This window comes from Hevea brasiliensis, chromosome 9 (assembly GCF_030052815.1).
Source record: "Hevea brasiliensis isolate MT/VB/25A 57/8 chromosome 9, ASM3005281v1, whole genome shotgun sequence".
NCBI classification, from domain to species: domain Eukaryota; kingdom Viridiplantae; phylum Streptophyta; class Magnoliopsida; order Malpighiales; family Euphorbiaceae; genus Hevea; species Hevea brasiliensis.
This window is the reverse complement of record NC_079501.1, coordinates 20,446,172-20,467,431: the sequence shown is the minus strand read 5'-3', so window position 1 is coordinate 20,467,431 and position 21,260 is coordinate 20,446,172. Positions and strand designations below refer to the sequence as shown.

Here is a 21,260-nt window from a genome sequence, read left to right as displayed (position 1 = left end):
TATTTTAAAACCAAAATTATGAGATTGCTATAAAAGTATCAGATGCAATTGTCTGAAATATAAGGGTCTAATGTAAAGCAGATGATAACAACAGCTACGTTTACGAAAGCAATTAAGCTCTTAGAAACACCAGCTAATTTTCTGTTTTTTAGTAGTGCTCAAATTCTTAGTTGCTGACACTTGCAGATTGCTCGTTACACTTTTAAATTGTGTGCTTATTCAACTTCAATGAATGACAACCTTCTCTTCGTTCGCTTCATCTACTTGTGACCACTCATATGTTGTTGATGATACTGCAGAGTACTCTGGAGGTGTACTTGGAGAAAATAGCAAGGGTTTTGGTGGAATTTGCAAGGATTGTGGATTGCCTTCCAACATCTCTATCACCTTTGTCATTGATGGTCTATCGGACGGATTGGTTTGAATGCACCACAAGCCCACAGTGATCATTCTTCTGACTGTTTCTTCTTCCTCAACTGTAATATTCTCATTAAGTACAAAATTCTGTCGCAATTCAATGTGCTTATAAATCCAGTCAGGAAAATACAATTCACTGCTTTGAGATGCTCCTCCAGCATTAATATCATTTCTTCCTCCAAATAGTTCGAGAATCATCATTCCATAACTATATACATCAGACTTGTAAGAAACCCCTCCATAGCTTCTCATGAATACTTCTGGAGCTATATACCCAGCAGTTCCTTTTGCACCTAAGATTGACACTCTACTTTCCTTTCCCTTGCATAACTTTGCAAGACCAAAATCTGATATTTTTGGACAAAAATCGTCATCTAGAAGAACATTTTGAGGTTTTATATCAAAATGCACAATCCTGGTATTACAACCGCAATGTAAGTACTCTAGACCTCTAGCAATGCCAAATGCAATATCATATAATGTTTTCCACTCTAAATGACAGTTTCTATGCTCAGAACTTTGATTATATATGAACTTATCTAGAGATCCATTTGGCATGTACTCGTATACCAGAGCTTTTTTGGCCCTCTCGTAGCAGAACCCCAAAAGAGTAACTATGTTCACATGGGATGTTCTACTAATACTTGCAACTTCATTAATAAATTCTTCTCCATCACCCATGGACTTATTTAGGAGTTTTACTGCAGCAAAACGACCATCAGGTAACTTTCCTTTGTAGACACCTCCAAATCCCCCTTCACCTAGCTTATCATTGAATGACTTTGTCATTTTCTTTATTTCTGAATATGAGTATCGCTTTGGCATGAGACGATGATAGTTCATAATAAATGCCTCTATCTTTTGTGCTTGTGTTGCATTCTTCCGTTGCAATGTCAATGCTTTGCCACTCCAAGATCCTCGTCTTTTGAAACAATAGTAGCATCCTAAAAGAAGGGTCGGAACAGTGACAGCTGCTATGGGAAGTCCTGGAATGTAACAAAATATTGCTCAGATTTCCTTTGGCATGTTATTAATCTGGCTCAGAATTATTGAAATTCTAAAGTGTGTCTTTAGAAGAGCATAATTTACCTACTCCAAGTAAAACTTTATTAGATATGCCCCCTGACCCTGCAATTATCATTAGAGCCGAAAACATTAACCAATAGATGAATTACATATCAATATAAATTTTCAATGTGGACATTTTTCAACAAAAGAAGGGGATTTTTTTTTTCTTCATCGGTCTGTTATATAGTTTAATACACAAAATATATAATAAAATTTATTTATTTTATATATAAATTTTATATATTTATGTTTTGAATTTATAATAAATTAAATTAAAAAAAATTAGAAGAAAATATCCACCATCTTCGATGGTTATAACACAAAAATGAAGTTATAGTCAGCATCAAATAAATGCATGAAATGAGGATCAAGTAAGATTTTTAATCTTTACTAGCTGGCCCCGAGACTTAAATTTTAAAATTAAGTAGCTTTTTAGATGCAATTCACTACTGATAGAATGAGCTTGAATTGTGGTTTAGATCAGTTGAATGTTAAAATTGGTTTAGCTCATATAAAAATATAGGCACTACTATTGATTCCCACATCATAACATTCGAAGTAACATATTGGGAGTTCTGTTGGCCTTATAATTTAATTTATATTTAATTTTTTAGTTTCATGCTATTAATTAATTTTTTTAGCTCACAACAAATATATATATATATATATATTAAGAATAAATAAAAAAAATAATATTTGTGTTTCACTTTCCTATCTATATATAATCTCTTTTTCCTGTATATTTAATATTTTCTCATAGTCTGACAGGAAAATAAATGATGGAGAATGATGAAAATTTGACAACTAAAATAAATTGGTAAAAAAAAAATAATAATAAGAGAGCTTGACTATAATATGGAGTGCCAGGGTGGGTGAATGATGCGCAGAAGTTATATTTTTGCATTCTGCACTACGCATGGAATGCAGATATTAATTGCTTTTGGTACAAAATGTTTTGGTTTAAATACTTAATAATAGGTAAACTACATGAAATGTTGTATACTCTTAAATGCTTTCAAAATTAAAATAATTAAATTGCAGTTTTCATCTGATGTCTATATGAGCCAGACCGCAAGTGGGAGCACACGGTCGAAACCTTTTTGGGGCTGGTTTGATTTAGCTGTTAAATGTAACAGATAATCAAAAGTTATTATTATTGTTATGTAAAATTAATGATAAAGGTATATTTTGTAATTTATTTTACTATTGAAATAAATATATAATTATTAATTTATTATATTATATTATTTTAGATAAATAAAAAATTTAGAAAAATGTAATTTAACAATTTAAGAAAAAATAAAAAAATAAATGTTACAAAGAAATTAAAATTAAAATGATAAATTAAAAATAGGAAAAATGAATTCTAATAATGTTAAACAAATTATTTATTTTTTAATTGTTATAAAAATTTTGTAAAAATTAATATATATATATATATATATATATATATATATATATATATATATAAGAGTTATTCAAAGAGTGTGATTTTCAATATTTTTATAATGTTATTATATTTAAAAAAAAAATTGTACTTATGGATATTTTTGTCAAAATAACAACAAAAAGTATTGCAGTTCATGAATAGCTCATTATATAGCTAATGGAAAAGGCAGCTGATGGATATTCTATCAACCGATGGATATTCTATCAGCTATCAACTGACTTTTTAGAGTATACAAATACTGAGAGCTGAATCGAGCCAATCGTGCATAATATATACTAAAAAAAACTACAAAATAGCTTGATAATTTAATTTCTATTTATTTTTTGTTATTTCATGCTATAAATTATTTTTTCTCAAAAAAGTTATTTTTAGAGTAAATAAAAAAAGCCTAACACTCATTTTTTAAATAATGCATACTTATTTAATAACATAATAAATTCATTGCATAAAAAATCTGTAAAAAGGGAAATTGATGAGAAAATAAAATATTATTATATTACACTCCAAGATTTTTAAGGATTATCAACGGATTTTTCCCGTTGGTAATTCTATAAACCAAAGAATTAGACTGGTTGCAGTGAATTTTGTTAGTAATTTTTACACCAATGAATTTGAAGTCCATTAGTATTTACCAACAAATTTTTCGTTGGTAATTTTACCAATAGATTCAAAATCCTTTGGTAATTTAAAAATTAAAAAAAATTATTTTCAATTAAAATAATAAATTTTATTATTATTGTTTAGATTAAATTTTTTAGATTTAAAATTATTTTATTATTATAAATATGTTTCTATTTGATGATAGAAATACATTATAATGAAAGGAAAAATGGTATTTGAAAAAAAAATAAAAATGAGAAAATGAAATGAGAGGAAATTATACTAATGAAATTCAAAATATATTGTAAAAATTGAAAGGGAGAAGGAAAAAAGTGAAACCGAAGAAAGTGATAGAAAAAAGAATGAAATAAGAGAAAAGATAAGAAATGATGAGAGAAGAAAAAAAAAGATGAGAGAAGAAAAGAAAATTAGAGAAAATGGAAGAAAATGAGAAAAAAGAATAATGAGAAAAGAGGGAAAAAAATGAGAGAAAAAAGATTAAAATGATGAGATAAGAGAAAAGAAAATGAAAGGAAATGAGAGGGAAAAAAAAGGAAATGAGAGGAAAGAAATATTGAAATGGGTCGAGAGATAAGAAAATTATTAAATTAATAAAATGATAAAAGAAAAGGCGGTGATTGTAGATATAAATACGTAATTTATTAATGAGTTTAACAACGAGTTATAAATTCATTATTAAATTTTAAAAAAATCAGATTTTTTCCCTCTAAGAATTATCAACCGATTTTAAAATCCTTTGATAATAAAAAAAAGGTGAGCTGTTAGAAAAGAAATGCGCGATCTTTCCTCTAAAATTTATTAATTAATTTCGAATCCATTAGTAGGATTACAAACGGATTTTGAATATGTTAGTAAATTACTAACGGATTTTGAATCTATTAGTAAATTATCGATGGATTTCAAATTTTGAATCTGTTGGTAATTTACCGACGAATAATTTAAACATTCAATTTTTCTATGTCTTAATTTACCAACAAATTTTAAAATCTTTTGATAAATTTTTGTAATGTTAAATTAAATAGATATATTTATAAAAACAGAACATTTGCAATGATAATACTTGCATCCTCAACACATTTAAATGGGGTTTTTATTACTTTCAAATGCAAAAAATTTTCCTTTATTTTTAAATATAAAAACATATCCTCCTAGAATTCAGAGATTTTTTTTCACTCTCCAATTATTATTTCATGGTCGTTTCTTATAGTTTATTTCAGTTCTATTTTGAAACAAATTAAAAAAAAAAGGAAAAAAAAAGGTCATTAATGCTTCATTCAAAAGTTAACAAAGCAAAAGAATGCAGTGTGTGACCACAGTAAGTTTCTCAAAATCCTTGTTAATGGAGTTCCTAATCCTCCCTTCTCTCTGAAGAGAGGTATAAGATAAGGGGACCCATTATCCCCATATTTGTTCTTATTTGTCTCTCAAGCTTTATCTAGTCTTATTTGCAGAGCGCAGCAGGACGGCAATATAAAAGGAATTAAGTTGGCTAGACATGCTCCAACTATTACTAGTTCTCTGTTTGCTGATGATACTCTGATGTTTGGGAGGGCATCAAGAAGCAACGCTCAGTGCTTGCTCTCAACCATTCAAAAATTTGCTGCAGCTACAGACCAAAGGGTAAATTATAATAAGTCAAGCACCCAGTTTAGTAGATTAACTCCCTTAAACCTGAGGAGAGATTTTCAATCGATGATGGGGATGATAGAAATGAGATCCGATGAGCGATACTTGGATTTGCCCTCCTTTTGGGGTAGATAAAAAATGCAAGCACTCAATTTTATAAGAGAAAGGATTGAAGCCAAAACCCAAGCATGGAAGCAGAAAGTTCTCACACAAGCTGATCAGGAAATCCTCAGAAAGTCTGTTATTAATGCCATCCCTTCTTATACAATGACAATTCTAAAATTCAAGAGAAGTTTTTGTAACCAGCTAAATAGTCTAGTTTCTAGTTTCTGGTGGGGCAGGAAATGTAAAGAAAAGAAATTAAGTTGGGTGAGCCGGAGAAGAGCAACTGTTCCAAAATTTCTTGGTGGTATGGGGTTTGGGAAGTTTGAGAACTTTAATCTTGCTTGTCTTGCCAAACAAGCATGGAGATTGATCTCTAATCCTTTTCTTTGTGGGCTAGAGTGTTGAAGGGGGTGTATTTCCCAAATTCAGATTTTTGGAAAGCTTCTAAGACGTGGAAAAGTTCATGGATGTGGCAGATTATCTTAGCTGGACGGGAAATTTTAAAAGTAGGAGTGAGAATGAATGTTGGGGATGGAAGTAGTACTCTTATGTGGAAAGATCCTTGGCAACCTTCGCCATCAAACTTCAGAGTTAATAGACCAAACAACCACCCTTTACATGTAAATTGGGTTGCAGATATCATAGATCAAAATAAAGGGGAATGGAATAAACAGTTAGTGTCTCAGCTATTCAACCCGTCAATAGCAAATGATATTCTCTCGATACCGATGGGTTTTCAAGGTCGTAAGGATGAATTGATTTGGCAGTTTAAGAATTCAGGTTAGCATACAGTTAAGTCAGGCTACGAGTTGTTAAGTAATATCAGATTGAGTAACATGTGCTGGGGTCCCATGCAATCCCACTAGTTGTCTGCCTAGGTTTGGAAGCAAACTTGGAGTTTGCCTTTACTGTCGAAATTAAAAGTTTTTCCATTGAAAGTTATTCAGAATGCTCTTCTTGTATTAGAAAATCTAGTTAAAAGAGGTATTAAGTGTCAACCAATTTGTGCAATTTGTAATGCAGGAAATGAATCTATTGAGCATTGCTTATTTTGATGCAATGATGCTCGGGCTTCATGGTTTGTTAGTCCTTGTGCTTATAAGCCAAATGAGATGGGTTTCTACTTTTTTGCTAGGTGGTGGTTTCATATTGTTTAAAGTGACCAGAATATTTGGTTTAATTCAGACACTTTGGTTCAAATTGTTACTACTTGCTGGTTCATATGGAAGGCCAGAGATATGGCCATTTATGAACATTGCACTCCTAATCCTATTGACATTGCTAAAAGAATCAATTTATTGGTCACTGAATAGCAAATTCTTGTAGGCCTTGGAACTCATTCTTTGTCAAGATCAAGTTTCAGTCTTGTAAATTCTGATGGGGCACATTGGCTTTGTCCACCTGAGGGCCATTTCAAATATAATTGTGATGTGGCTATGAAGGAAGGGGATTTTGAGGCAACTATAGCTGTGATTTGTAGAGATTCAGAAGGGAAGGTTGCAGAAGGTGTGACTAGGAAAGTCAATTGCTTCTCAATTTTGGTAAGAGAATCCATGGTCGTGCTGCAAGCCATACATCTAGCTAAAAGCAAGGAGATCCCATATTATTGTTGAGTCTAATTCGACAAATTTGGTCCATGCAGTGAATAGTTTCCCCACTATTAAGATCTGGGAAATTTATGCATGTTGGGACTATTAGAAGGTTAACTCAGCAATTCCACACATGTAGCATAAAGCATGTCAGAAGAGAAGCAAATAAAGCAACCCATCTGATTGCAAATCTTAGCTATAGGAAGGCTCTTCCATGTAATTGGATTGTTAATTTGCCTCCCTCTCTATCTCAAATTTGTAGGGCCATGTAATGCATTTGCAAATAAAAAAAAAAAAAGGAAGAACGGCAGCATATAGTGAAAAGCAAAAAAAATAATAATAAATAAAAATCTTAAATCTGATATAACTAATGAAGATTTTATCTTGTTAGTCAAGCAGAATCAAGAAAAGAGTGAACTATAATTTTAAAATTTTGTAGAGATAAACTTCTCTTCCTTTTCTCTTCATCTCTGCGGTACTTTATTGCCTCCCCTGTTAAATATTTTGGCCTTCCTTTGCCCTTTATGGGCAGGGGAAGGTTTCCCCCTAATCCGGATGTGGGTTTCTCCCTTCCCACATTCGGGTTGGGATTTAAATAGGAGGGTTTGTTTTTGGGTTTAGATCTGAGTGCCATTACAGGTGTTTTCGGTTGGATCTGGGATGCGTGCACTGATATTGTATCTAATCTGCTTTGTCTTTATGTATGTGATAGTTTTGGACTGTGAGCGTGTGGGTCAATTGTTGTGTTAGTGGGAACTTAAGGGTATAAGAGCTAGCCGACCGCCTATGGACTGTGGTTGCCCCTCCAACTATAAGAAATTGAGAAGCCATCTGGGCTTTGTTTCTTCCTCTTTGTCTTTTCCCCACGAGTCTCTATGGTTCTTGGCTTTCGGGGTTTCAAGCTTCTTGATGTTCTAGTTAGAGTTTAGCTGTTGCTGCTCGAATCTTAAGGTGCTACTGAGCTAGGGACCTTCTGGATTAGGAGATTCAGGTTCAATCATGCAAGGCCCTTGGTGGTGTGCTTCAATATCTTTTGTCTCCCTCTGTGAAAGACTTCCAACGAAGCTGTGGCATTGCTCCTCGTCTTTGCCAGTTATTGGGTTGGAGCGCAAAACTTGCCTCAGGTAGGATTTCTTCTAGTGGGTTTGAGCCTTGTTGTGGGTTGGGACTAGTTTTAACTAGCAGTTTTTTGGTTTTTTTTTTTTAAGGTCATGGGCCTATTTCGGTTTGACTTTCAAGGCCCTATTTTTAATTAGTTTTGAGTAAGTTAGGCCATAAGTCTCTTTCTGTATTAGGTTCCAAGCTTTGCTTTTTAACGAATTATCTTCTGAGAAAAACAAAAAAGTCAAGCAGGAATCTGAAACACGCAGATTTTTAGAGCAAAATTTTTGAAAGATTAAATCAAAAGCAACTTTGAATAAATGAAAAAGCAGATAGGACTCTTCGCAAAAAAAGGCACTCCGTTTTATGTTGTTAACAACGGTTGTAATGAGTATGTCACGAAAGAAACATTTAATGTTAAATTCTACTTAGATATCAGATAATAAATAATGAAACTAAGATGGTTCCAGAAATCATAGAAATACACAAGGATGTGATTCTCACAACGAATAATCATACAATCAGATAATGGACTGTTTATTCGAGAGAGCAAAGGAAAAAAAAAAAAAAAAAAAGAAGAATCAACCTTCGTATTGCTACTGTTCCCGGAAATAAATGTTACTTGCATGTACTTAAAGAAATACCTTTTTTTTACCTTTAACTTTAGAATCTCCTCTTAATTGCTTAGCGTTGTGTATTAAAGATGGAACGCTAGTATATATATACATAATCTTAGTAGAAACATATTGCTTTTAATAGATACATATATAAAGGTTTTTTTTTTATTTAGTATGCCATTGCCTAAACTAAATGCATTAGGAAAGTTTAATCGACCATGTTTATGCCACGTTTTTCTTTGCTATTTTATTAATATATTTTACTTATTGAAAAATTAAATTTAATAAATAGCTCAAGTTAGTGTAGTAAATGGTTAAATAAATAAGTTTAAATTATTTTAATAAATATACTATTTATTAGCGTGATGATTCTTCTCAGGAGGAAAAAAATACACCAGAGAAGAAGACTCGCAAGATGATTCGGTTTGATTTGTTGCAGATCCTCCACAACTGAACTGCTCAGGCTGATCAGTGCAATAACAAGCAAATGAACTAGTAGTCGTGTACTCGTGTTGTAACCACACGACCCAAGGGACAAATTACATGTCTCGCAAGCGGAATTATTCACATCCCACTGCAAACCCTGCTCCAGGGCTATAACCAAATTCTCCTTCGTTGGACTTACCTCTACGGGATGAAAAGTTGATTTAGTTGCCGGAACAATTAACTCTATTTTCGCACGATCCCAAGAGGTCGATTATTGTAGAATTGAAGTTGCCTAGGTTAACGCTCCTTGTCACTTAGAAACCTCTGCTACTCCCGTTTAACGTACAAGTGAACTGATTGGAAAACCCAATAACTCCCAGAAATAGAGTTGAAAGCAGGGGGCAACCATATACAGGGTTATATCCAGAATATCGGAAACATAACTGAAAAGGGAGTCCTAAGTGCTGTTGAAAAGGAGGTTTGGACAGACGCCTCCTATGTAATATGTTCTAGCAACCTTAAGATTATAAGCCTCGCTATCGATTTTAAGCATTTGGTAGGTTAAATTCTTGAAGATGATCTGTTGGAAGTTGATGAGATTTGTAGTTTGAGTACAAGAAAAGCAACATAGCAAAAGTCATTCTTTTGCCTATAAAAAGGAAGCATTGCTATGAAAATGCTGAATGTGCTTTGTAGTACAACTGAAAGTGAGTTTGAGAGAGATAAGAAAATGAGAAAAAGAAGAAAGAAAAAAAATTTTCAGTGCTTGTTTTTGTATTCCTCTGTTTTATTAATGAAATTTATTTTTTTCACTCTATTTCTATTTTTGTTTTCTTATTGTGAAGCTTTTGGTTTGGTAAAGTTCTTTCCTTCTTTATGTTTCAGCTCCATATTCCGCATACTGTGGAAATTATGTTTTCATTTTTGTTCTTAAATATATGTATTAAGCCTCGAATGTTTTTTTTTTTTTTTTTAAACATGATCAGCGCTGCTTGATCAAAGCAATTAAGCCAGAAGTTCAAGTGGCCGCAATAATCAGGTCAGTTCGATCACCAAAAGGGATAGCCAATATTTGTGATGTTTCCGCACTCAAATGTTGCGCTTCAGTTCTGATGTCGCTTGTCAACGGCAGACAAACAGAAGACAGAGGAAGATTATGGTAATGATGAAAATCAAAGATATGGTTGCGAAGAGATGGAGTTCCATTTTCAGAGGCAGATAGAGAGATGGAGACCACAAACAATTTGAAAGTAGTTTACATATAACAGAAGAAGGAAATCTAATTTGACATTTGTGAAAATGACAAGAAGGACAAAAAGGTTGAAACTTCACATTAAATAATTGCTCTTAACGCAATGAACTCGACTGCAATTGGCACAAATGGGATGGTGATGTATTATTTTATATTACAGCAGAAAGCTGAAAGCTCCGTCTATGAAGTTGTATGGAGATTAAGAGGAAAAGAGTAGAAATAAAAAAAAAATAAAAAAATAAAAAAAAAAGAAAATAAAAGTCCTTGATTAGAATTGGAAAATTGCTGAGTTGTCTGGGTTTAAGTATGATGAACCTTTGAATATTTCTTAACTAGGCTTTTGTCCGCGTGGAATTAATGATTTTTAATATATTATTTAATTGAATAGAAATATGAATATATATCTTTTTTTCATATATTTATATTTAGAATAATTTATAAAAAAATTGTGAATATATATATATATAAAATAAATATGAAAAATAAATAACAAGATACCTTCATGAGATAAAAATTACCTTAATAATATTTGTGTACATTGTTCTTCATCTTCTTCTAATGTGTTGGTTATTAAAATATCATTTATTAAGTTTGATATAAAATCTTGATTAGACATTTTATCCTTAAAAAAATAACTAATTTGATTTTTAATGTGTGATATTGATTGATATAATTTATAACTATAATTTTTAATTTTTCTAATATTAATTAAATTGTAATCATTGTCATAATTTTTTTATTTTAAGAAAGATAGATTTAAGATTTATTTTATATAATTTATAAAAATGATTATTAATTTTTTTTAATATTAATTAAATTATAACTATTATCATAATTTTTATTATTATTACTATGACTCTTAGTTTTCTTATTATTAATTAAATCATAACTATTATGATAAAATATTTACTATTATTAAATATCTTATAAGCCTATCATCAATCAATATTGTAAAACTATTAGGAAAACAAGGGCAAAATGGATAAATATGAAAAAAAATTTAATAAGGCTCCACTTGTCACTTTTTAGTGAAGTTTATTTTGAGATCAATTTTATTATATTTATATAGATTTTATATATATATATATAGAAGTGTTGCTCTCTCTAACAACTAATTAATTAATTAATTAATCAAAGGAACGGTTCTAACTTCCAATTCAATTCGGGGTTGGTTGAATGGAAGAACAGTTAAGGATGCCATGCCCAGGAACAAGCTCAATGTTTGATCTTAGTTGTGCATCCCCTAGTCAGGAAAAATGCATCTTCATGGGAGCTTTCTATCTAGCTTTTAGTACCCATTAAAAAGCATTGATGACAATAGCTATACCTAAGCATTCTAATGAGTGATATTTCGAGGAAAAAAAAAATTGAGACGACGCACCTGATGATTCTGGTTGATTTGGTGCAGATACTCCACAACTAAACTGCTCAGGCTGATCAGCACAATAACAAGCAAATAAACTAGTATTCGTGTTGTAACCACACGATCCACCTGACAAATTACACGTCAGACAAACGGAATTATTCGCATCCCACTGCAACCCAAAACCTTTTTCCAGAGCTATAACCAAATTATCCTGGGTTAGACCGCTCTCTAAAGTGCTAACGGATGATTGAGTCGCCGGAACAATAACTCTATTGGCGCAGGATCCCAAGTTGTTGAGTATTGTAGCACTGAAGTTACCTAGGTTCCTAGTTAAATAAAAACCTCCGCTGTCGCTGTTGTTTAATGTGCAAGTGAACTGAGTGGAAAGCCCTGGAATTCCGGCTAATGGATTTAAAAATGATGGCAGCTGGGGGCAACCATAGTATAGGGTTATATTCTGAATATCGGAAGCATAACTGAAAAAGGAAAAATCCAAAGTGGTGTTTAAAAGGAGGTTTGGACAGATGCCTCCTATGTAATCTGTTCTAGCAACTTTAAGATTTTGTGCCTCGCTGTTGACTTCAAGAACTTGGTACGTTAAATTCTTGATGGTGATCAGCGCCGCTTGGTCAGTGCAATTAAGCCAGAATTTCGGGTGGCCGCAATAATCAGGTCGGTTCGATCGCCAAAAGGGATAGCCGATATTTGTGATGTTTCCGCAATCAAATGTTGCGGTGCAGTTCTGATGTCGCTCATCAACAGCAGACGCAAACAAAGGACAGAGGAAGATTATGGTTATGATGAAAATCAAAGGCATGGTTGGGAAGAGATGGGATTCCATTTTCAGAGGCAGACAGGGAGATGGAGATCACAAACAATTTGAAAGCAGTTTACATATGACAGAAGAAGAAGGAAATCTAATTTGAAATCTGACAAAAATGCCAAGAAAGGCAGAAAGCTTGCAATTTCAGATCAAAAAATTTCTGCTCACATAATGAAATCGGCTGCAATTGACCAAGAAGTGCGTGAAATTTAGCAGAGGAAGCTTCTATTGAATGGTTTAATATTGGACTTGGTTGGTATACAAATTGGAAATAATATTTGCAGCAGTGACTAAGCACCTTATTTTCCAAGCTTTTGTCGCAGGAATCCTCAAAAGATAGCTGCAAAACTCAATACGCGGAAGCTCAATGGGCCTCTTGGAGAGTCAAAATAAAACACCCACTTAGAAAATTTAGCCTAATCGTATATTGAAAATTAAGAATTTCGAAATACATTTTGTAAAGATTTTATAATTCAGAAACCAATAAAGTCAATAAACTAAGACCTACGTTTTTTATATATTTTAATCTATTTTTTTGTAAAGTATGTTTACGACTTGTAAGTTAATTAACAAAAACTTAGCTATACACATCAGCACATATATATAATAATACAATGTCCTGCCCCAAGTAAATGTTTTTCTTTGTTGTACAAAAGTTTGGTTGGTGTGTTTGGTAATATGATGATTTTCAAATAAACTTCCAGAAAATGTATTTGATGATTTTCAAATCTCGCATCATAAAATTAAAACCTCGCAGAGTTTGGAGAAGTAGACAATGATAGGTTTCTGAAACTAGCCCCTCCTTCCTCAACAAAGCGACTCAGAACAGAATTGGTGATGGCGGTAGTTCCCTGAAAATAAAAACTCTACGGCAAGGAAAGTTTGAGAGTGAACCGGTGATGGTGTCTCGTCTCCACATGAGAGTGAATTTGAGGGAAGAAGAGAGAAAAAGTCGTGAAAGTTTTATAATAAACTGCAAAAGCTCACGATGTCATGAAAAGGGTTAATTATTGAAACCTCAAGGGTTCAGTTGACTTAAATGAAACATAGGGGGTGGAATTAAATATTCACCCCAATTTTAAGAATTTTTCAATCCTTCGGTCATTTTTATATAGCTTCATTGGAGCTAACTGAGCCCACTGAACCACAAATACGCCCGCATCTGACCCTCCCAGTGGGAGGCACGTAAAGAAGTAAATTAGGTTGCCATGCTTTTGTTTATAGTCGAAAAACCAAATTGAATAGTTTCTATTTGGTTTTTTTATTTAATTTTAATTATTATTTTAAAAGAATTTTGATTTGATTAATTTAATAAAAAAATCAATGTAACTGGTTCGACTAAAGTTTTGAAGTTGTAAACTTTTGTCGGCTGTGTTGTGCGGTATAATTATTATTAAAATATTATTTAATTAAATAAAGATATAATTATATAATTTTTTCTATGTATTTACACTTAATTTATTCAAAATATTTATAAAAAATTATGAAAATATAAAAAAATAAATATCAATAATAAATATAAATTAAAAATAAACATAAATAATAAATAATAAAATATATAAAAATAAATTCTTATAAGATGAACATAATTTTAGTGATATTTATACAAATTATTTATCTTCTTCTAATATCTTGGTTACTAAAATATCATTTGATAAATTTGAGAGAAAATCTTAATTGGACATACATTGTAGTTTTTATATGCGTTACGAGGTGACTAATTTAATTTTGGATATATAATATTAATTTATATAGTTTATAACTATGACTTTTAATTTTCTTAATATTAATTAAATTGTAACTATTATTATAAACTTTTTATTATAAAAAATTAAAAATTATAATTTTATAATAACCTTTTGGATACGCAGATCCACTTATGAGGTAATTGAATAGTGCTGGTACTCCAGGTATCGGGCAACCATAAATAATTGTAAGGTTCTTGTAACCGGGAACATATTCAAAAAGCTGAGGATCAAGCGTGGTGTTCTTTAATTGAGGTTGACAGAGTCCATCCATGTAATCCTTTCTTGCAATTCTCAGAGTTTGACTTTGCTCATCGATTTCCAAAACACGGTACGTTCCATCTTTGATCTCAATTGTGGGGGTATCATTCTTACACTTGAGTTCCAAGCCTGGAATTCCACAGATATCTGGTCTGTCTTTCCCCCAGAAAGGAAAACCAGCGGCAATACTTCCACAGACGTACTGAGAGATATTGCAGGAAGCGTGGAAGTCAGGGTTGCTTAAACAACAAGGAATTCTACTAGCAAACAAGAACACAAAAATTGGAAGCCACAGAAAAGGAGGGAATGGGAAAAGTGAAGAATTCATTTCGGGCCTGGAATGAAAATAGAGATGAGTGAGCTAGAGTTTGGTTTTTTCAGCTTTTCATGAGCTACAGAAATGGTACATTCGAACGGGAATTAAAGTAATAAAATTGACAGAAACTGGTAGAAAAGAATCCAAAGATATCTGAGACTTGAGATTATTGAATGCCGAGAAATTATTAGGTGAGAGATGAATTCCGGCTAATGGTTTTAAGAATGAAGGCAGCTGGGGGCAACCATAGTATAGAGTTATATTCTGAATCTCGGAAGCATAACTGAAAAAGGAACAATCCAAAGTGGCGTTGAGAAGGAGTTTTGGACAGATGCCTCCTATGTAATCCGTTCTAGCAACTTTAAGATTATGTGCCTCGCTATTGATTTCAAGAACTTGGTAAGTTAAATTCTTGATGGTGATCAGCGCCGCTTGGTCAGTGCAATTAAGACAAAAGTTGGGGAGGCCACAATAATCAGATCGGTTCCCTCCCCAAAAAGGATAGCTAATACCTTTAATATTTCCGCACTCAAATGTTGCGCTGCAATTCTGATATCGCTCATCAATGGCAGACACAAACAGAGGGCAGAGGAAGATTATGGTCATGATGAAAATCAAAGATCTGGTTGGGAAGAGATGGAGTTCCATTTTCAGAGGCAGATGGGGAGATGGAAATCAAAAACAATTTGAAAGCAGTTTACATATGACAGAAGAAGAATTAAAACTAATTTGAAATTTGACAAAAATACCGAGAAGGGCAGAAAGCTTGCAATCTCAAATAAAATAATTTCTCCTGACATGATGAACTCGGCTGCAATTGACCAAGTTAAGGAGAAGGGTGTGAAATTTAGCAGAGGAAGCTTCTATTGGAACGGTTTAAATATCGTACTTAGTTGGTATACAAATTGGAAATAATATTTGCACTAGCGATTAAGCACCTTATTTTCCAAGCATTTGTCGCAGAAACGATCAAAAGCGAGCTATAAAACTCAATACGCGGAAAGCTATGGCGCATTGGGCCTCTTGAAGAGTCAAAATAAAACACCCACTTGGAAAATTTAGCAAAATCGTATATTGAAAATTAAGAATTTTGAAATACATTTTGTAATGATTTTTAAAATTCAGATTGACAAAAAAAAAGTTATTTTTATAACTCAGAAACCAATAAAATCATGAGACTGAGACCCACGTTTTTGATATTTTAATATAATTTTTTAAGTATGTTTACGACTTCTAAGCTAATTAAAAAAAATCTAGCCATACACATCACTTCATGTCCTCCTAAGTTAACAGTTTTTATTTGTTGTCCTGAAGTTTGATTTGTGTGTCTGGTAATATGAAATGGAAGACTCGAAGCATTGCTTTTAATATAATACCATAATAATAATTGATAAATTTTAATTTAGCAATATTGATATAAAATTTTAAAGTATTAAGATAAAACAATATAAAATAATTTTTTTTTATCTTCTATCTTATAAATTAAAATTTTATTTTCAAACTAAGTTGCGATTGAAACCAAATTCAGCTCGTAATAAAGTAAAATAATAAAATAATAAAATTTATATTCCTACAAAATTTAAATTTAAAATAATTTAAAATTTGTGTCCGTGTTGTATGTATATGAATATTTCAAAAAGCTTTTTGTCCCAATTGCTTAAGAGTAAAGATTTTTGTAGTAGCATCTTCTTAAAAAAAAAAAAATCTTACAGAAGCACACTGGCAAACTCTTATTACTGGGCTTGTAAGGAGCTCATAAAGATGTGTTTGATTCAACTATTGAATAGATATTCAAATGGAAGAATTTGGAGAGAGAAGGAAAATCAAGCTGAATTTTCACTTGCGATAATGAAGAATAAAGAAGATAAGCCTAGAAGCCTTAGTTTCACCCAGGTCACAATATAAATGAATAAAAGACTTTTTGTTCGTCACTTCTGCCCAATAGGCAAGAAATCTTAATAATTTGTTCACCATGTATGCCCTGTGTCTGCTAGAACTACAGAGTACGAAAAATAAAAGCCAGGAATTTTTTAAGACATAATGGTGAAATTACAACATTATCATCTTCAAATAAGAAGCTTCTTTTACAGGAGAGTTAAAATGCAAGATTTAGCTTAATTTGACTCATTTTCTAAAGATACATACATACAAATATGACATTTATGTAAAAAAATTACACTGAGACTTGATAATTTGTAGGAAACTTGACGCATGTTACAAAAGCAAGAGTGAAAAATAAATTACCTCCTCAATTGGACCCAGGCACAGATTTTATTGAAGAAGCTCCTCGTATAAGCAATTACCAGACCAAGCCTTTACTTCTCCTAAATCTATCAACACGGTCAGTGCTCATCCGAGACTTCTCAGGTTTATTTGGTTTCTTGGACTTTTCAAGTCTACTATCTAAACTATTTCTAGAGATTTCTGGAAGGTCAGCACCCAATTCAAAAGTATCTGATGTTCCACTCTCAGATGGTTTGTTCTGATTTTCCAACTCCACTGTTGTTTTCTTAGAACCATTTGTAGCTGTTTTAGTTTTGCCTACGGTTAACACAAACTTCTTCAGATGTCTGAGGAACTCTGGATATAGCTCAAGATTGCAATGTCCGCCCCCACTTATCCATAATGGTTCATACCTCTCCTTGCAAAGCTCCCAAAGCTGTTTTCCATGGGAGCAGTCAACAACTTCATCTGCTGTTCCCTGGAAAAGAAGAAAATATATAATAACAATTTCACCTCTAATATAACCAACTAATGCCATAGAGATTTTATCCTAGTTCCCTTCAACAATACTGTCAAAATAATTAGCATTTGAGGGTGGAATCTGTGCGGAATGGATCAGATGAATATTTTCAGAAAATATAAAAATGCCAAAAATGTAAAGTGAACAATAACAACAATAACAAAGTTTGGGTTGTGACTTTATATTCATGCCAAAGATGCATCCTGGTTAATTTACCATTAAAACATCTTTTTAGATTTGTATCATTGCATGCAATAATGCCCGCATTGAAGACTTACTTATCATTTCATTATACCCAGAATAACAAAGCAGATCTAGATTGATTTGTATCACCACAAGATATAGGTCCACCTAGAATCCTAGCTAGAATAGCACAATATTTGTTTCAAGTTGCGACTCCAGCCAGAAATTCTTCACATTTTCAATAGTTTAAAACGTTTGTGTATCAATATCTCCTAAAGACTATACTACAAATATTAAAAATTTGCCAATCCTTGAATCTATAAAATCATAATCTAAAACAAGAATGCCTATAGATAATGCACAAGACATCCTTCATTCAAGCAGCCAACTTAATCAATGGATAAAATTATGTCCTGAACTGCCCGAACAAGGTGACAAATGAACACAAGGGAAACAATACTTACATGAATTACCAGAACAGGACAGTTCACCATTCCAATTTTGTCAATGTTCTGAAAAGAAGAAGTAACACAAGTTCTCATATGCTGCAGAATTAAGCAGAAACATATAATAGAATTGAATTTACTATCACAAACATTACCTTGTAAATGTCAAACCAGTATGTCCTCTTGACTGGGTATAATACCCTCATTCCTGACAAAATTGGGCTATGTAGAACCACACCTCTCAAGTTTGGTAACTGTGAAGCAAGATCAACTGTAGGTCCACTACCAACAGACTGACCATACAGTATCAATTGTTCATCTTTCACCCCATACTGTTCTCTGAGGCAAATATATGCAGCATCTATATCCGCGTATGTATTACATTCAGTTGGCTGTTTCAGAAGAGCAGAGATTGTTAAGAACAACATCAGATAATTTCTTAATCAAATTTAACCACTAAGTATGATAAACCATGACATTTAAGTTTCTGATTCCTATGGAACACTGGAAATTGTATAGCAGCTCCAAAGTGCAGAGATATTGCCGAGAAAGATTCCTGGAGAAAAGAGTTTTTTATTTCAGTATATATTTGCCTTGTACACTCTTTCTATTTATATACAACACTCCTGAATACAAAAGAAGTCTAGAAATTCTAGGAAACTAATAAAAGAGGAAGATAACTATAAAAAGGAAGAAATACAAGACAATAAAATCCCTTTAATTTAGGGATTTACAATCTAGTAGAATTCCAACACTCCCTCTTAAGTTGGTTCATACATATTACACATGCCCAACTTGCAAATTAGAATATGAAATATCTTGCTGTTTAAACCTTTAATAAACACATCGGCCACTTATTCTTTGGAAGTCACATAAGAGACACTTAAAGACCCATCAACTATTTTCTCCTTTATAAGTGTTGATCAATCTCTATATGTTTAGTCCGATCATGTTGAACTGGGTTATGAACTATACTGATAGCAGCTTTGTTGTCACAGAATAAGGACAAATTGTTTGTTTCTAATAATCGCATTTCCTCCATCAATTTTCGCAACTACAATAGCTCACATATACCCTGTGCCATGGCTCTATATTCTGCCTCTACACTAGATCTTGCTGTTACATTATGCTTCTTACTTCTCTAAGTGACTAAATTGCCCCCAACAACGATGCAATAACTTGATGTCAATCTCTTATCATCGAGAGATTCAACCCAATCTGCATCTGTAAAGACCGTTATCTGGAGATGGCCACACTTTGAAAAAATAAGTCCCTTTCCAAGTGCAGAATTTAAATACTTCAAAATAGAGGATCATGCATATACTGGCTCACCAAGCTTCTGGTCTAGTATGAGAGAGAAATTAATCTCCAAACTAACCTCTGATATCTTCCTATGTCAATTGCCTCCCCAATTCCAGCTTGCAGCTTATGATTAGCTTCAATGAGAGATTCTGCCGGTTTACAGCCCAACATGCCAGTCTCATCTAAGAGGTCTAACATATATTTCCTTTGAGAAATAAAAATCCCTCTGTTTGATCCGATAACTTCTATTCTAAGAAAGACCTTAATCTACCCAAGTCTTTAATCTCAAATTCTTAAGCCAATCGCTCCTCTAGATGAGCAATCTCTTCCTTGTCATCTCCTATCACCACTATATCATCAACATAAATAATGAGCAATGTGATCTTATGTCTACGACATTTCATGAATAGGGTATGATCGGCATTGCTTTGATAGAACCCCAAAAAAAAACATAGCCTTACTAAATCTATCAAACCATACTCTTGATAACTACCTCAAGCCATATAGTGCCTTTTTCAATCTACAGGTTTTTCCTTTGGTCTTTTCACCCTCAAATCTACAGAGATCTCCATATATACTTTTTCTTCCAAATCTCCATGCAAAAAAAAATATTTTTCACATCAAACTACTGCAATACATGATAGTAAGATCCTGATTGTATTTATTTTAGCAACAAGTGCAACAGTCTCTTGATAATCTATCTCATATGTCTGAGTAAATCCTTTTGCCACTAACCTGACCTTATATCTTTCAATAGAACCATCTGCTTTATGCTTTACAATGAATACCCATTTGCATCCAATCAGTTTCTTCTCCAAAGGAAGAGTAACAAGATTCCATGTCTCATTTTTTGCCAAAGCCTTCATCTCTTCTACCGTAGCTGCCTTCCAATTTGGATCAAGGTATGCTTCCTTCCAATCCTATGAGATAGAAACAGACAAGAGAAAAGCTCTATAGGAAGGAGATAAAGAATCATAGGTAACAAACTTAGAAATAAGATGTTTAGTGCAAGTCCTAACTCCTTTTCTAAAAGCAATGGACATATCAAAGTTATCAACAGAAGTATTAGGAGTATCAAAAGAAGGAGACTCACTATTAGAAGAAGTGTCAAAAGAAGGAGACTCACCACATAACTCTTTAGGCTCAGAATGTTCAAGAGCTGAATCCAGAGGTTCTGACTGATCAGTCATATTATGCTCATTGGCTATATCTGTCTATTCCAACGAGTGTTGATTCTTAAATCCAATCTATTCAATCTCCCGTGATTTGAGGTTGGGGTTGAGGAACTAATGGTGATGGATAGTCCTTATCCTCAATGTCCTTATCCTCAATGTTATGATTAAGTTCAAAAAACATCTCCTCCTAGATAGGTAAAATAGACGCCTCTTCCTTATTATGCTCCCCCTGAAGAGGTGATTGGAAACAAGGTTCAAGTTCCGTAAAGGTAACATCCATACTTATAAAATATTTCCTAAAGGGAGGATGATAACACTTCTAACCCTTTTAAGTGCTAGAATAGCCCACAAACACACATTTTTGGGCCTTAGGTTCTAGTTTCTCAACATTTGACCTATGAACAAAGCAACTCAACTCAACTCAACTCAACTAAGCCTTTATCCCAAAAATTTGGGGTCGGCTATATGGATTCGCTTTTTCCACTCTGAACAATTTTGGGTTAAATCCTCAGAAATGTGTAATGCTTCTAAGTCATGTTGTACTACTCTCCTCCAAGTCAATTTAGGTCTACCCCTTTTTTTCTTTCTATCCTCTAACCTAATGTGCTCTACTTGTCTAACTGGAGCC

The 21,260-nt window shown here is 32.8% G+C and overlaps 3 protein-coding genes across 4 annotated transcripts in view; all 3 read right to left on the bottom strand.

Moving 5' to 3' along the window:
- Window positions 1–12,980, bottom strand: LOC110662171 (LEAF RUST 10 DISEASE-RESISTANCE LOCUS RECEPTOR-LIKE PROTEIN KINASE-like 2.1). The gene is made up of 3 exons (XM_021821060.2): window positions 11,654–12,980; window positions 1,507–1,545; window positions 1–1,403 (listed from the first exon to the last, which is right to left on the bottom strand). The coding sequence occupies exons 1-3, from the start codon at window positions 12,477–12,479 to the stop codon at window positions 226–228; spliced, it is 2,043 nt and encodes a 680-aa protein (XP_021676752.2). The 5' UTR covers window positions 12,480–12,980; the 3' UTR covers window positions 1–225.
- Window positions 12,981–13,268: 288 nt separating this feature from the next.
- Window positions 13,269–15,908, bottom strand: LOC131182832 (LEAF RUST 10 DISEASE-RESISTANCE LOCUS RECEPTOR-LIKE PROTEIN KINASE-like 2.4). The gene is made up of 2 exons (XM_058152167.1): window positions 14,318–15,908; window positions 13,269–13,312 (listed from the first exon to the last, which is right to left on the bottom strand). Exons 1-2 carry the CDS (start codon window positions 14,793–14,795, stop codon window positions 13,269–13,271), a joined length of 522 nt encoding a protein of 173 aa, XP_058008150.1. The 5' UTR covers window positions 14,796–15,908.
- An 879-nt stretch (window positions 15,909–16,787) lies between these two features.
- The window catches only part of LOC110662169 (uncharacterized), a 28,478-nt gene continuing 24,005 nt past the window's right edge, over window positions 16,788–21,260 (bottom strand). The window contains exons 3-5 of one of the 2 annotated variants that reach the window (XM_058153337.1): window positions 18,311–18,547; window positions 18,174–18,221; window positions 16,788–17,484 (exon numbers count right to left, since the gene is read on the bottom strand). In XM_058153337.1, coding sequence (XP_058009320.1) covers window positions 17,083–17,484; window positions 18,174–18,221; window positions 18,311–18,547 — 687 coding nt within the window. In that variant the 3' untranslated portion in view covers window positions 16,788–17,082. The remainder of the gene's footprint in view (window positions 17,485–18,173; window positions 18,222–18,310; window positions 18,548–21,260) is intronic. The other variant, XM_021821059.2, reaches the window with a different exon arrangement.

What these genes read in the sequence shown, in the direction of transcription:
- LOC110662171 (XM_021821060.2), bottom strand. Translation starts at nt 12,479, where the DNA reads ATGGAATCCCATCTCTTCCCAACCATGCCTTTGATTTTCATCATAACC. An exon ending in AAATCAACCAGAATCATCAG is followed by an intron (nt 1,546 to 11,653) that starts GTGCGTCGTCTC and finishes TGATAATTGCAG; the next exon opens with GGTCAGGGGGCATATCTAAT. An exon ending in TAAAGTTTTACTTGGAGTAG is followed by an intron (nt 1,404 to 1,506) that starts GTAAATTATGCT and finishes GTTACATTCCAG; the next exon opens with GACTTCCCATAGCAGCTGTC.
- LOC131182832 (XM_058152167.1), bottom strand. Translation starts at nt 14,795, where the DNA reads ATGAATTCTTCACTTTTCCCATTCCCTCCTTTTCTGTGGCTTCCAATT. An exon ending in TGGATCTGCGTATCCAAAAG is followed by an intron (nt 13,313 to 14,317) that starts GTTATTATAAAA and finishes TTTTATTTTCAG; the next exon opens with GGAACTACCGCCATCACCAA.